Genomic DNA, 17,279 nt, shown 5'->3' on the forward strand with positions numbered 1-17,279 from the left:
CAAACATAAAAGTTGTATTTCTCCAAATTATTGACATCTCTTTTTATAACACAGGACATCTGGTCATCAAGGACTGAGGACTCGGTTGTGTACTTAACACCGCCATTTATTTATTTATGTTTTGAGATGGGGTTGCCTAGGCTGGACTGCAGTGATGTAATCTCAGTTCACTGCAACCTCCACCTCCAGGGTTCAAGCAATTTTCCTGCCTCAGCCTCCCAAGTAGCTGGGATTACAGGTACGGGCCACCACACCCGACTAATTTTTGTATTTTTAGTAGAGACAGGGTTTCACCATGTTGGTCAGGCTGGTCTTGAACTCCTGGCCTCAAGTGATCTACCGGCCTTGGCCTCCCAAAGTGCTAGGATTACAGGTGTGACCCATCACACCCAGCCACCACTTCTATTTTAAAGTAATTTCCAACTTAATTAAGATTATCCTAATTAAAATACATGTTAATACATCAAACAAATTTGGGTCAATGTGTAAACCTTACTACATACTATAAAATTGAGAGAATTATGTTAAGAGAGTTACCCTTCTAGATACAATTTCAAGTTTAAATACTGACCAATATTTTGGTTGAATTTGGTGATAGTTGGTAATATTTTCACACATACTTGAGAAATACTTAAATCAGTTCTAGTTACATGAATCATACCGAGGTTCAAAAAACAAGATGTATCACTTTGAAAACCACCACTCTTAACTTTTAAGAGATCTGAGATAACTGTATTTTTTAAAATTACAATTCCAAAACCATTAAAAACTTAATGCCTATCAGTTATTAAGAAAACTTTTTTTTTACCTGAACAACAAACGTTTTATCTCCAAATCCTGGTGTCATTCCTAAAATGCTCATGTAAGAAGCTTCATTGATGAAGTTTTCAATCCCATGGAAGACACCACGGCCAGTAGCAGAAATGCGTCCATGGATGCCCCCTTGACTGATGGGTTTACCAGTAACACAGGCATGTGCATTAATATCCTGTAAGAGGGAGTAATTGAAAGAATGAAATGTCAAGCCAATTTTTCTGTTGAACCAATATAATAAAGACAAAACACATTGTCATTTAACTAAAAATATGCTCATTAGGAGTGTGTGTGTATGAATGTATTTAACGTACATTTTACCAGTGGAGACAAGACTCACTTTTTCAGCTTTCTGTTCCTAGAAAATATAATACACTATATTTCCTGACAGAAGAAACGGAGTGTAGAAAAGTAAGTCCAAATAACATCACAAAAGTAGAGCTAGCTCAGCCTGAAGCTATCATTCCTTCAACAAGTATTTAAGTGCTACTAAATCAAGGTACACATCCCATTCATGTGTATCTTAAAATCTACTCTATGATTTGAGCATGTCACCAAAATAGAGCCTGAGACAGGAAGAGGCTTTACAACTTTCTTGGATGGGAAGACTCAATGTTGTATTCTGCTACTTTTTAAAAAGGAATTTTAAAATATAACTTGATACTTAATATAACATGATATTCAAGTTCATCTAAGAGTAGACTAATGAAAGTATTTAACAACATTTTTAAAAAAAGGTATGTGTGGGTGAGAGCCCTGTGTTTCTGTGTGAGCACAGTATCTTTGGTAGCAGTGATTAGCTCTGCAAAGTGAAGATGGGGGTTAACAGTCTTCACCACCCATCTTACTGTCCTCTTTCAATTGAAGATGTGCATAAATTCTTGTTCAGAAACAGGTATAATTAGAAAAAATAAGAATGGGGCTTAGGAGGTCTTCCCTTCCCAGGCATCAAATGTACTATAAACATGGCAATCCAGGAGGCTGAGGCAGAAGAATCGCTTGAACCCAGGAGGCGGAGGTTGTAGCGAGCTGAGATCGTGCCATTGCACTCCAGCCTGGGCAACAGAGCGAGACTCTGTCTCAAAAAACAACCAACCAACCAACCAACCAACATGGCAATCAGAACACTGAGGAATAAACTCATCCATGGAGTAGGAGAAACTAGAGACAGTCTTAATTTGTACAGACAATCAATATAAAATGAAAATCCATATAAAATTTTAAGTCGGTAGCAAAAGTACAAAATAGTCAATAAACTTGTTGAAGCAATTTGCTATCTATGTAAATGAAACAAAATGCCTTACTTCACACCAAACCCCTAACTCCCAGCATATCCTTAATGTTCCAGCTGGCTGAGTTAAGAAATGGTCTGTTAACTTTATCTGTATTGTTTAAATATTTTTACAGAGAGAATTAGAATTATATTATTTGTATAATTACCAACAAAAAGGATGAAAGCAGGGAAGAAAAATGCAGTCTAGTAAAGTGATTTATAGAATTAGTAGTTTTCCCATGGCTTGCTTTCATGAATAATTAACACTTATGAATACAGAAATGCAAACCAAGTGCCAAATGCTTTTAAACAGTGAAAATGCAAATGCAGGAGTTGAAGGAAATACCGTCTGGGGTAAGGGCTGGCGCCAACTGCCAGGATCCCCAGCATACATAATGGTCCTAAAAGCCCAGAGAAGAACAAATTCTCCCACCAACACTGCACTTCTAGGTGGGGCTAGGACAGTGAGCAGCACGTTCCAGTTCACATCTAGACGTGATCAACAAAAACAATTGGGTCCTTCCCTTAGGCCTTGATTTTAGATTTCTTATCACTTGAAGAAGGAAAACTGTTCACCAGTATATCCAAGGGGCAGTGCTTCACAAGACTTTCTCTTGCTGTTAGCTCTGAGAATGAGCTACTGCCCACTGCTCACAGGTTTACACTATTCAACGTACTGTCTTGGTTAAAAAGAAAGAGACCAGCTGGGTGCAGTGGCTCACGCCTGTAATCCCAGCACTTTGGGAGGCCGAGGTGGGTGGGTCACCTGAGGTCAGGAGTTCCAGACCAGCCTGGCCAACATGGTGAAACCTTGTCTCTACTAAAAAATAGAAAAAATTATCTGGGCATGGTGGTGGGTAACTGTAATCCCAGCTATTTGCGAGGCTAAGGCAGGAGAATTGCTTCAACCTGGGAGGCAGAGGTTGCAGTGAGATCCTGCCACTGTACTCCAGCCTGGGCGACAGTGTAAGACTCCATCTCAAAACAAAAAAAACCCAAAAACATAAGAGACCACACCCAGAGCTCATTTAGCCATAAAAAGGTGACAGGTGGAAAACTGTCCTTTTTGGGAAAGACAGTCGAAACCACAATTATTTGAAGTGTCTAATATTATTCCTACTTTATTTCAGGGGGTTGAATAATTTATCTGATGTAATACCTATTTATTTTCTGGTACTTACTAAAGGCTGTGTACAGTCCTAAGTGCAGTGGATTATTCATCTAATTCTCATACGATCGTCTCAAAAAGTAGGTACTATTTTTTTTTTGAAAGAAGAAAGAGAATGAGAAAGGGGGAGAGAGAACAGGAGTCTTGTTCTATTGCCCAGGCTAGAATGCAACCTAAAAATAGGCATTAAAAACCTCTTTTTTGCCGATAATTGTGCTTGACAGCGGAGACAGGAAGGAATAAGGGAAGAAAATAAACAGCCAACCAGTATTTCATTTAAGTCTGTGAAATGCTATGTGAATGCTGAAAAGTGATTTACTTCCAATTATGTGGTCACTTTCAAAATAGGTGTGATGTGATACTGAGAAAAATGTATATTCTATAGACCTGAGGTGAAGAATTCTACAAATATTCACTGAGTTTACTTGTTCCAGGTCTGAGTTCAAATCATAGATGTTCCTGTTAATTTTCTATCTCGTTGATCCATCGAATATTAACAATGTGGTGTCAAAGTCTCCCGCTATTATTATGCAGGAGTCCAAGTCTCTTTATAAGTCATTAAGAACTTGTCTTATGTATCTGGGTGTTCCTATATTGAGTGCATATATATTTATGATCATTGACTCCTGTTGTTGCATTGATCCTTTTACCATTATGTAATGTCCTTCTCTGTTTCTTTTAGTCTTTGTTACTATTAAAGTATATTTTGTCAGAGATGAAAGTTACAACTCCTGTTTTTTTTTTGCTCTCCATTTGATTGATAAGTCTTTCACCAATCCTTTGTTTTGAGTCTTTGTGCGTCCTTGCTTATAAGATGGATCTGGATACAGCGTACCGATGGGTTTTGACTTTTTATTCAATTTGCCTGTCTGTGTCTTTGATTTGGGCATTTAACCCATTTAAATTTAGGATTAATATGGATATTTGTGAGTTTAATATTGTCATTTAATGCTAGCTGGCTATATTGCCCATTAGTTGATATAGATTCTTCATTATGGAGATACTCTTTATCTTTTGGTAAGTTTTTGGGATGACTGATACTGGTTGTTCCTTTCTGTGTATAGTGCTTCTTTCAGAAGCTCTTGTAAAGCAGGCCTGGTTTGTGACAAATTTTATTTTTCCTTCATTTATGAAGCTTAGTTTGGCTGGATATGAGATTCTGGGTTGAAAATTCTTCTTTGAGGATATTAAATATTGACCCCCACTCTCTTCTAGTTTGTAGGGTTTCTGCTGAGACATCTGCTGTGAGTCTGATAGGCTTCCCTTTATGGGTAACCTGACCTTTCTCTCTAGCTGCCCTTAGAATTTTCTCCTTTATTTCAACCCTGGTGAATTTAACAATTATGTGTCTTAGGGTTGCTCTACTTGAGGAATATCTTTGTGGTGTTCTCTGTATTACCTGGAGTTGAGTATTGTCCTGTGTTACTAGGTTAGGAAAGTTTTCCTGAATAATATCCTGAAGAATATCTTCCAGCTTGGATTCATTCTCTTCATGACATTCAGGTACACCTACCAAAAGTAAATTGGGTCTTTTAACATAGTCCCATATTTCTTGGAGACTTTGCTCATTCCTTTTTACTCTTTCTTCTCTAATCTTGTCTTCTCGTTTCATTTCATTAAGTTGGACTTCGACCTCTGATATCCTTTCTTCTGCTTGATCAATTCGGCTGTTTAAAACCTGTGCATACTTCGCGGAGTTCTTGTATTGTATTCTTCAGTTCCATTAATTCACTTATATTCTTCTCTAAATTGTCTATTCTTGTTAGGATTTCGTCAAACCTTTTTTCAAGGTTCTTAGTGTCTTTACATTGGGCTAGAACATGTTCTTTTAACTCACAGAAGTTTCTTATTATCCACCTTCTGAAGCTTAAGTCTGTTAATGGAAGGCACTCGTTCTCCATCAGGCCGTGTTCCCTTGTTGATGAGGAACTGTGATCCCCTGAAGAGGGACAGGCATTCTGATTTTGGGTATTCTCAGCTTTTTAAAACTGGTTTCTTCCTGTCATTGTAAATTTATCTACCTGTCGTCTTTGTAATTACCAACTTTCAAATTAGGTCTCTGAGCGGACGTCCAACTTGTTGATTCCCAGTGCCAGAATGTGAGCAACCCACTGCGCCAGCTAAAACAGTGGCGTTAAGATTCATGGTGCTTTTCTGCCCAGGAATCTCCAGTCTGGCTTCCTTCTTGAGTTCCTTTTTCAATCAGCGAATAGGCGACTCTGCCTTCCCAGAGCTCCAAACATCAACCAAAAGAGGACCCAGTCCCGTTTACTCTGCACCAAGAACCGCTGCGCTGGCCACAAGAGTCACGCTGGCAACCCGTGGGGTTCCTCTGCTAGGAATCTCCTGGTCCGTGAGCAACAAAAATTCATCTGAAAAGTGTGGCGTCCTCTCGTTCTTTGCGCTTTCACTGGGAGCTACAATCCTGAGCTGCTAGTAATCAGCCATCTTGGATCTCTCTCCTACTTTTCTTTTTTTTGAGAGGGAGTCTTGCTCTGTCACCAAGCTGGAGTGCAGTGGCGCAATATCGGCTCACTGCAACCTCCACCTCCTGGGTTCAAGCGATTCTTCCACCTCAGCCTCCCGAGTAGCTAGGACCACAGGAGCGTACCACCACGCTGGGCTAATTTTTTTGTATTTTCAGTAGAGACGGGGTTTCATCATGTTGGCCAGGATGGTCTCGATCTCTTGACTTCATGATCTGCCCACCTCGGCCTCCCGAAGTGCTGGGATTACAGGAGTGAGCCACCACACCCAGCCAAAGTAGGTACTATTATTGCTGTCATTTTGCATATGAGGAAATGGAGGCACAGAGACTCCCAAGTCACAGAGCTGATGGGTGAAGGTGCCAGGGTTGGACTCCAGGTGGTCTGCCCATGTTCCCAGCCACAGCATGACACCACCTCAAGAAATGTCCACATTTCCACATTTTTCCTCTTCTCCAAGGACTACCTTTTCACTATTAAAAGAACTCCCCAGTTCTTTATTCCTCTGGGGGACTTCCCTGGTCTATCTCTGGCACCAGTCAATCTGTGGCTTACAGCCAATAAACATGCCAAAAGACAACAAAAACCTTTTCCTTTGGGTAACAGCCACATATCAAGCTGTCTTTTTTCTGCTTCTCTCCAGTGCCATTTTTCTTAGCTGGAAGCTATACTTCGTGCCCTGGGTCCCTCTTCATATCCCTTTGCAGTCTGGGCCCCTGTAGTAGCCTCTTGCCCTCAACGAGGCTTCAAATGCACACTTAGCTGAGTCACACCTGCTTAAAACCAGCTCTTCACTGGTTTCCCTGTGCTTTCAGGACAAAGACCAAAGTCCTCATGGTTACCTACCAAGCAGTAACCTGGCCTGACCCTTTTTCCTACTGGGCTTTCTTAACCCACCTTTCTCGTTCTCAACTCTGGCCACAATAATCAGTCCTTAGCCTCCCAATTCACCTAGCTTCTGAACTTCAGAACCTTCCCTCAGGTACTTCCTTCAGTTCCAGACACTTGCCACTACCCCTCCCCTAGTCCACGTCCACACACCCACCTGAGTGCAGACCAAAAGGTTATGTCTCCTAGGAGGCCTTTTCTGACCTTACCTTGAAAGGATTGAAAGAGTTGGTTGGGCCAATTCTTCTTTTTCATAGTTTCAAAACAACTTCTAGCAATTTATCCCAATTGTAGTGAATACCTTGCTTACACTTGGTCTTGCAGGTACTAGGCATACATGTATTTTTTGACTCTGTTTCTCTTCCTACTCCATAAATGTTTCGTTTTTTAAGGTTGCATTCCTTTTAGGGACAGTAGTAGTTATGTTTTCCTCTTGTGTTCACTTCTGTGGTACTACCTCTGCTTAGTCCCCAAACTCAGGTTCTCCTGGCTCTCTGGGCTCAACCTGGTCCCTTTCTTTAATGCCACATATATGGAATCCAGTCTTGCTGAGTCTCTCTGTCACATGCCTCACATATGCCAATGCTCCTCTCCTTGGTCCTCTAGCTCCTGGGCTCGGTGGAAAGGTAGTGACACCACTGGAGGTTCTCTCCTGGCACCAGTACAACTGGACACTGTTCCCAGCCTATTCTTCCCAAGGAAGGATCAGCAAAGTCTCTCCATGTAAAATACAAACACTAGGGCTTGGTATTTTTGTCCTGGTTAACTTAACCTCTTCATTTTTATTTTCTTCTTTACTTCTGAAAGGAGGGTCTCGCTCTATCGCACAGACTGGAGTGCAGTGGTACAACTATGGCTCACTGCAGCCCCAACCTCCTGGGCTCAAGCATGCCTCCCAGGTAGCTCTGATTATTGGTATATACCACCAGGCTTGGTTAAGTTTTGTATTTTTTGGAGAGACAGGGTTTCCCCATGTCCAGGCTGGTCTCAAACTCCTAGGCTCAAGTGATCCACCTGGCTTGGAGTCCCAAAGTGCTGGGATTACGGGAATGAGTCACTGCATCCAGCCTTCACTCTTACTTTCTATTACCTTTACAAATATGCCTTACCTTCAGACAATCTGAACTCTACTATTTCTCTTCCTCTTATCCTCCAAATCTTCAGATGTTCATCTTCTACCCATTTTGAAGGTCTAGTCCAAATATTTCTTGAAGAAAGTCTTATTTCAGAATTCATAATCTCCATTGTTGTATAACATTATTTCCATACCTCATCTGCTTATGTGCCTTAGTTTCTCTTTAAATGAAAGCTCTTTGAGGGAAAAATCAGAATTGAATACTTCTTGAGCTATGTTCTAGTGTCTTAGCAGAGTGGGCTGCCCTGGTCATTAAGTGTCCTACCTCAGTGACAAATATAGGGCAGCATGTAAATAAGGGCTCCATCTGTGTTCATCACATTTACCATTTAAGAACAGACAAGTAGACACAAAATAATATGCACATAAAGGTTATGACTGAATGACAGAAAAACCCAGGGATTCTCAACTTCTGATATAATCAGTCAAACTGTTAATTCTTGTAGACAGCAAATGTGTAAGTCTCAGAGCTTCCAGTGGGTACTCACATAGTGGCCTATGGTGCTGGCATAGGTATCAGCGATCCAGGACATCTCCCGCTCACCTGTGCTCATGTCTGGGGCAGGGACATCAATGCCAGGACCTGTGGGGGCACAGAAAAAGAGCAGTGCACCAGTTTTTAAGAAAAATTCTTCTTGAACACAAAGATCCTTGCAAGTGTCTGTAATAACAAAGTTACCATGGCTAGAAAACTTTAGATTTCATTTAGGTAGCTAATCAAAGTCATAGAAATATTCATTAAATGTTTCACTATAAAACTTAAGACACATATGGCTGGGCACGGTGACTCATGCCTGTAATCCCAGCACTTTGTGAGGCCGAGGCAGGTGTATCACCTAAGGTCAGGAGTTCGAGACCAGCCTGACCAACATGGAGAAACCCTATCTCTACTAAAAATACAAAATTAGCTGGGCATGGTGGCACACGCCTATAATCCCAGCTAGTTGGGAGGCTGAGGCAAGAGAATCGCATGAACCTGGGAGGCAGAGGTTGTGGTGAGCCAGGATCATGCTACTGCATTCCAGCCTGGCAACAAGAGTGAAACTCGGTCTCAAAAAAAATATATATATATATATAAAATTAAAACTTAGACACATATAACATTACATAATAATTTCTTCCATGGCATTTACTTGCCATATGTTTGGAAGTTAGCTATGTATAAGATATAAGCCACTCTACAGGATTTCTGAGTGTAAGACTGGGGCTAAACATTTTTGCCTCTCTTGACTCATTTCACTAAAATGCAATTAGAGATAACAGTACCACTGTGTTCTATATAAGCAGGATTATTATGGTTAGAAAGTTGACATGTATGAGATAGTATAGTAACATGCTACTTAATGGGAGTATAAGCCCTCCTTACCAAGTAGAGAAAAAGGGGAGAAAGTCACATTGCTAAAGCAACTGTGCTAAGCCCCACATTATTTTTACTTGTGGAAGAATGTGGCTTTGACCTATTATTTGACACTTGGCACATATAAAGTTTAGGCCTTAACCTTTCAGTTCCTCAGATCATAGCAAATTAAAGTTTTAAGCTAACAAGTTAGCTCATGGGAAATAACAAGTATCACTTATAGCACTAATACTGACGGCTACAGTAAGATCTCTGATAAGAACATGTTAGGTGATGCTCACTCAAATCTGTAAAGGTGCAGAAATACTCTTCCCAAACACAGTAAAATGTTATCTACTAAGATTTTATCTAACCTCATTATCTAGTACGTCAGTTAAATGAAATATGGTATACCTATGCAAAGGATAACTTTTTTTTTTTTTAATATAAATAAATAGAGATGCGGTGTCTCAATGTTGGCCAGGCTGGTCTCGAACTCCTGACCTCAGGTGATCCACCTATCTCAGCCTCCCAAAGTGCTGGGATTACAGGTGTGGGCCACTAAGGATAACATAAATTGCAAATCACTTGGAATTATCACGAACATACTTATGGAAAAAGGCAGGTTACATACAGCATGTGTAACATGTTCCCCCTTATGTACAGTTTTCTTTCTTTTCCCCTTTCTCTATATATTGTTTATAATTTTCTATATTATTTCAACTGTTAAATACAAACTCATCTGTACAAAAAGAAAAATACAACTTTAAAAATGGTTAAACTATTATGTCCCCCTATAAATTAAAGTTCATTCTAAGGGCTGTACCCAATTATTCCTACATTCAGGAGCTACTTGTAATCTGTGCATCCCTATTCATTAGTTTTGTATGCAGTAGAAAACTCATAAGCCTAATCATTAATATAAAAAGCAATCTTTGACCATTTCAAAGTTGTCTTATGCCAGCCCTGTATCTGTTATATCACAACTTGTTCAAAGAAGTAGATTATCTAGGCCTTGGGCCCCTGAGTTATAGAAGAACATTACAATATACCAATTCTCTTGACAAAAAGTAAAATTTATAAGAATAGGGTACAGCCCTTAGACCGAACTTTAATTTCTAGGGGGACATAATAGTTTAATAGTTTAACCATTTTTAAAGTTTTTTTTCTTTTTGTACAGATGAGTTTGTATTTTTAAAGAAAAATTAAAAAAAAAAGAATATATTTTTTAATTCTTATTTTTTGAGAAAGAGTTTCACTCTTGTTGCCTAGGCTAGAGTGCAATGGCACAATCTTGGCTCAATGCAACCTCCACCTCCCAGGTTTAAGCAGTTCTCCTGCCTCAGCCTTCCCAGTAGCTGGAATTACAGGTGCCCTCCACCATACCATTTCCAGCAATTTTTTTGTATTTTTAGTAGAGATGGGGTTTCACCATGTTGGCCAGGCTGGTCTCGAACTCCTCAGGTGATCCACCCACCTCAGCCTTCCAAAGTGCTGAGATTACAGGTGTGAGCCACTGCGCCCAGCTCCAACAGATAAATTCTTATATAGAGAACAGGTCTGAGGCGGAAGTTCACCTTTTTTAAAAAAGCAACTTTTCTAACAGCGTGTGACTATATATAGAGTAAGAGTTGAAAGGGTAACTGGTGCACAGAGACATAGGGATGAGAAGGGTGGAGACATCATGGACCTGCAGAACTTTAGTTTACACAGGTGATATTTACACTCACACACAAGAATGAACATTGACCTTTCAAAAGCTTTTTCAAAAACAGAAGAGAAAAGGACACTTCTCAACTCATTCCACAAGGCTAGAATTATCCTGATACAAAGACTAGACAAAGACATCATAAGAAAACTATAGACCAATGTCATTTATGAGCATTAAAGGGAATAAAATACTTAGTTGTAAGACTTCTACAGTAAGAACTACAAAATACCATTGCAAGAAATCATAGACCTATATATATGAAGGCATCTCATATTTAGCACTGGAAGGCTTAATATAGTTAAGATGGCAATACTGGTCAGGTGGAGTGGCTCACGCCTATAATCCCAGAACTTTGGGAAGCTGAAGTAGGAGGGGTGCTTGAGCCCAGGAGTTCAAGACCAGTCTGGGATATATAGTAAGACCTCGGCCGGGCACAGTGGCTCAAGCCTGTAATCCCAGCACTTTGGGAGGCTGAGGCGGGTGGATCATGAGAGATCGAGACCATCCCGGTCAACATGGTGAAACCCAATCTCTACTAAAAATACAAAAAATTAGCTGGGCATGGTGGCACGTGCCTGTAATCCCAGCTACTCAGGAGGCTGAGGCAGGAGAATTGCCTGAACCCAGGCGGCAGAGGTTGCGGTGAGCTGAGATCGCGCTATTGCACTCCAGCCTCGGTAACAAGAGCGAAACTCTGTCTCAAAAAAAAAAAAAAAAAAAAAATAAGACCTTGTCTCCACAAAAATTAAAAAATTAGCCAGGCACAGTGGTACATGCCTGTGGTTCTAGCTATTTGGGAGGGTGAGGTGAGAGGATTGCTTGAGTCCAGGAGGTCAAGGTTGTAGTGACTGCTGCCTGGTACTCCAGCCTGGGTGATAAGGCAAGACCCTTTTTGGGGAAGCGGGGAGGTGAGGAAGATGACAATATTCCACAAATTGGTATACAGGTTCAATGTAACTGCTATAAAAATCCCAGCCTATTTTTTGTTTTGTTTTGCAGAAACTGACAAACTGAAAACACCCATGTGACAGAACCAGGGCTCGGGTTCTGAAACTCTCTGTGGAAAGGGAAGACAAGAATTAACAGATAAATAACATCAAATTTGAAGGTTTGGCTAGGAGTGAGAGAGAAAAACTCCCTGTGCCTACCTCCTAGGCTTCAGAGTTGTCAATTTAGCTGCATCCTGGGTCAATGAGGCTTTTGCACATTAAGCAAATAAATCAAATTACTCGAATTTAAGCTGTGTTTTCTTTCAGTATTCCAATGAATCACTTTTTGCCCTCTGGAGTTATTAGGTACTTATCAAGACTGATAAAATTAAGCTGGAGATATTGCAGATATGGGCGATAAATATGACTGAATAAATGGTTTCAGACTTTAATCTGAAACCATTTAAGACTATTAAATGTGTTGGATATTTAGGCAAGGAGAAAATTCCTTATAAAAATTATGAAGGCAGCTGGGTATGGTAGCTTATGCCTGTAACCAGCACTTTGGGAGGCCAAGGTGGGTGGATCATGAGGTCAGGAGTTTGAAACCAGCCTGGCCAATATGGTGAAACCCCATCTCTACTAAAAATACAAAAATTAGTCGGGTGTGGTGGCATGCGCCTATAGTCCCAGCTACTTAGGAGCCTGAGACAGAAGAATTGCTTGAACCCGGGAGGCAGAGGTTTGAGTGAGCTGAGATCATGCTACTGCACTCCAACCCAGGCAACAGAGCAAGACTTTGTCTCAAAAAAAAAAAAAATTAATTAAAATTTAAAAAAATTATGAAGGCTATTAACATGCTGAACATGACTTCAATTCACTGTATCTCAAAATCAGTAGTTACTCCTGTAAAGGTGTGAGTGAGACAGTTAACTCATGTTAACAGGCTCTGTGCAATGATGCACAAGTCTACAGTAGTACTGGGTATGCAGCATGTCAAAGGCCCAAATGCCTATTATAAAAGACAGGACAAATCTAGTCAAGTTTTAGAGTTACGTATACTTACTGTATTTCTTTTCTTTCTTTTTTTTTTGAGACAGAGTTTTGCTCTTGTTGCCCAGGCTGGAGTGCAATGGTGTGATCTCAGCTCACCAAAACCTCCGCCTCCTGGGTTCAAGCGATTCTCCTGCCTCAGCCTCCTGAGTAGCATGTGCCACCATGCCCGGATAATTTTGTATTTTTAGTAGAGACAGGGTTTCTCCACTCCATGTTGGTCTGGCTGGTCTCAAACTTCCAACCTCAGGTGATCTGCCCACCTTAGTCTCCCAAAGTGCTGGGATTACAGGTGTGAGCCACTGAGCCCAGCCACTTACTGTATTTCTGTACACGTTATTTCATGACACATTTTCCTAAAAATGAATCTGAATAGCTTTATTTCTTTTTTCTTTCTTCTTGAGATGTGGTCTCATTTTGTTGCTCAGGCCAGAGTGCAGTGGCACGATCATGGCTCACTGCAGCCTCAACCTCTCAGGCTTAAGTGATCCTCCCCTCTTAGCTTCCTGAACAGCTGGGACCACAGGCATGCACCACCATGCTTGAATAATGTTTTTTTTTTTTTTTGTAGAGACAGGGTCTTGCTATGTTGCCCACAATCTGGTCTTGACTCCTAGGCTCAAGTGATCCTCCCACCTTAGCCTCCAAAAATGCTGGGATTACAAACATGCGTCACCATGCCCAGGCTTTATGGCTTAATTTCATAGGAACTTGTCCATGGTGGGGGAAATGCTGAGAAAAGAAGTAGAGAAAAGTATACTTTATTTCTTATTTAAGTAAACCTTATCTTGTTTAACTATACTGATACTGATATGGCAAGCATTCTATTAGGTAACTTTGTATATTTTATTCAAACAAATTAGAAGCCTTCTAAATAAAGAAATATACAAAAGGTTTAAATTGGCAGGGCTCACACCTGTAATCCCAAAACTTTGGGAGGCCAAACGGGGCGGATCACCTGAGGTTGGGAGTCTGAGACCAGCCTGACCAACATGGAAAAACCCTGTCTCTACTGAAAATACAAAATTTGCTGGGTGTGGTGGCGCATGCCTGTAATTCCAGCTACTTGGGAGGCTGAGGCAGGAGAATCACTTGAACCTGGGAGGTGGAGGTTGCAGTGGGCTGAGATTGTGCCACTGCACTCTAGCCTGGGCGACAGAGCAAGACTCTGTCTTAAAAAACAAAAACAGAAATAAAAACAAAACTCTCTTACAATGTCTGTATAGAAGAAGAGATGGGAGAGCCCTCTCCCTTGTGTCCACTCTGCACATTAAGAATTTTTTAGATGTTCCCACTTTATACCAAAATATATGTTGCCAAACATACCAATAAAGCCCTTCTTTGCCAGTTCCATGGTGAACCTCCTTGTGATCTTTTCCAATTCATTATCCTGCAAAATAAGAAAACAAAAATGAAAGAAAAAATTGATGTAAAAATCGCTTGAGATTATAGCCAGCACATTATTTTCTATTAATAGTACATTTTCATGTAATCCTTAGATTAACTTATAAAGTAAGCATTGCCATTTTAAAGGTGAGAAAATAAGTGATCAAAAAAGTAGATCATAAAAACAAGATGGTAGAACTAGGGATCAAATTCCCATTCTACTAATTCCCCGCTGAAAAATATACTAAATCTTAATTAAGATTAACTGAAGGCCAGGCATGGTGGCTCATGCCTGTAATCCCAGCACTTTGGGAGGTCGAGGTGGACAGATCATCTGAAGTTGGAAGTTCCAGACCAGTCTGGCCAAAGTGGTGAAACCTTGTCTCTATTTAAAATACAAAAAAATTAGCTGGGTGTGGTGGGTGTGCTTGTAATCCCAGCTACTCACGAGGGTGAGACAGGAGAATCACTTTAACCTGGGAGGTGGAGATTGCAGTGAGCCAAGATCGCACCACTGTACTCTATCCTGGGCAACAAGAGCAAAACTCCGTCTCCGAGAAAAAAAAAGAGACAAAGAAAGATTAATTGAGATATAATTATATTCCATGTAAATGGTGAATTTTAAAGAGAATAAAATTCATATGCATTTATGTTTGTATATAGATAATTTAGTACTACATAAAGCATTGTGACAACCAGTTTGAATTAACTTGGAACTGACAGGATAAAGAGTAAGATTTTTACAGGCTTAGTTGAGATATTTGTCACTTGATTGAGATCCTGACATAAAAACTTCAGATCGCAGTAATAGACTTTTCTTCTTTTTGAGACAGAGTCTTGCTCTGTTGCCTAGGCTGGAGTGAAGTGGCGAAACCTCGGCTCACTGCAACCTTTACCTCCTGGGTTCAAGTGATTCTCATGCCCGAGCCTCCTAAATTGCTGGGATTACAGGTGTGCACCACTATACCTGGCTAATCAAATCACAGTAATTCTTAAATATGAGTGTAACTGTCTAACAATATAAAGATATTAATTACCTTTTAACTAAGAAAATAATAGAACAAAAGGCAAAAAAAACCTCAAAACACTCATAAAAACAAAACCAAACAAAACAGAAAATGATAAAGGATATATATATTAAGAAGGTGATCTTTATATGGCAAAACACTGAGTTAATTTTTTTTTTTTTTTTTTGAGATACAGTTTTGCTCTTGTTGCCCAGGCTGGAGTGCAATGATACGATGTCAGCTCACTGCAACCTCAGCACCCAACACCCAACCACCCCAGGTTCAAGTGATTCTCCTGCCTCAGCCTCCCAAGTAGCTGGGATTACAGGTGCATACCACCATGCTCAGCTAATTTTTGTATTTTAGTAAAGATGGGATTTCACCATGTTGGCCAGGCTGGTCTTGACCTCCTGACCTCAGGTGATCCACCTGCCTCAGCCTCCCAAAGTGCTAGGATCATGCCATTACACTCCAGACTGGGTGATAGAGCAAGACTCTGTCTAATTCCCCACAATTACCACTTTAATACTTACGGTATAGTTCTTGGGATTGATCTTAACACCAGCTTTAGCGCCTCCAAACGGCACATCTGAAAGAGAAGGCTGACGGTTGTTACTATATGTAAAGGTTAAAAAAGTAAAATGACGGACGGGTGCGGTGGCTCAAGTCTGTAATCCCAGCACGTTGGGAGGCCGAGGCGGGTGGATCACGAGGTCAAGAGATCGAGACCATCCTGGTCAACATGGTGAAACCCCGTCTCTACTAAAAATACAAAAAATAAAAAATTAGCTGGGCGTTGTGGCGCGCGCCTGTAATCCCAGCTACTCAGGAGGCTGAGGCAGGAGAATTGCCTGAACCCAGGAGGCGGAGGTTGCGGTGAGCCGAGATTGCGCCATTGCACTCCAGCCTGGGTAACGAGAGCGAAACTCAGTCTCAAAAAAAAAAAAGAAAAAAAAGTAAAATGACAAAAAGCACCATACAATATTGAAAAACGTGTGATGCTTTAAGCTTGAATTTCAGAAATTCAAGAAATAACCTACCATCTTTTTCTAAACTGTACTTTAACATTTTATTGAACAGAAATTGTTCAATAAAATTGGCTAGCTAAGTTCTAATATGTATTTAATCAGTGTTCTTTGCCACTTCTAAAAGATAATAGCTTATTTACTATCCTTCTACTATACTTAGGTCTTATTTACAGAATGTTAAGGAATTAAAAACAAAGATACAGACTTAAAATCCAATTAGCTCCTATAAAAAAATCCCCCACTTAAAAAAAGGCTGTATCTTAACTCCGACTAATTGAAAAATGATTCAGGTCTTAAAGAGTATAACTTAAGGCCGGGCGTGGTGGCTCACACCTGTAATCCAATCACTTTGGAGGCCAAGGCGGGCGGATCACCTGAGGTCGGGAGTTTAAGACCAGCCTGACCAACATGAAACCCCATCTTAAATAAAAAGAAAAAAAAAAAAAGAGTACAACTTAAAAAATCAGTTCCGATAAAGTATATTTCTATAAAATCTTAACAGTAACCTTGTATGTAAACATATTTCCCCAAAGCTCTCATTAGGTAGCAAGAAAGGCGATCACTTACCAACCACTGCACATTTGTATGTCATCAGAGAAGCCAAAGCTTTCACTTCATCTACACTCACATCAGTGCTGTAACGGATACCTGGTGGTGTTTTTTTTTTTTAACAAAATGGATAGGGGGTGGGGGTTGAGAAAGAAGGGGATATATTTAGAACAAACTTCAGTAGGTTTCAAAAAAGAAAGCTACGAATTCAAAATATCCACTTTTTACATTTTATACCCAAGCAATGCCCCAAAACACCTGAAGCAGTTCATATGTCAGAATCCCAGAAAAAATGAACATATAAAGTTAAAAGGGGCTGGGTGCAGTGGCTCATGCCTGTAATCTCAGCATTTGGGAGGCCGAGGCAGGTGGATCACCTGAGGTCGTGAGTTCGAGACCAGCCAGACTCACATGGAGAAACTCCATCTCTACTAAAAATACAAAATTAGCTGGGCGTGGTGGGGCACACCTTTAACCCCAGCTACTCCAGAGGCTGAGGAAGAAGAATCGCTGGAAC

The 17,279-nt window shown here is 40.5% G+C and overlaps 1 protein-coding gene across 1 annotated transcript in view; it reads right to left on the reverse strand.

Annotated features, from left to right (window-relative positions):
- The window catches only part of GLUD1 (glutamate dehydrogenase 1), a 38,953-nt gene that overhangs the window by 9,727 nt on the left and 11,947 nt on the right, over window positions 1–17,279 (reverse strand). Inside the window, exons 2-6 of the mRNA XM_009009605.5 lie at window positions 16,781–16,861; window positions 15,719–15,774; window positions 14,119–14,182; window positions 8,252–8,346; window positions 809–988 (exon numbers count right to left, since the gene is read on the reverse strand). Coding sequence (XP_009007853.2) covers window positions 809–988; window positions 8,252–8,346; window positions 14,119–14,182; window positions 15,719–15,774; window positions 16,781–16,861 — 476 coding nt within the window. The remainder of the gene's footprint in view (window positions 1–808; window positions 989–8,251; window positions 8,347–14,118; window positions 14,183–15,718; window positions 15,775–16,780; window positions 16,862–17,279) is intronic.

This window comes from Callithrix jacchus, chromosome 12, assembly GCF_049354715.1.
Source record: "Callithrix jacchus isolate 240 chromosome 12, calJac240_pri, whole genome shotgun sequence".
NCBI classification, from domain to species: Eukaryota; Metazoa; Chordata; class Mammalia; order Primates; family Cebidae; genus Callithrix; species Callithrix jacchus.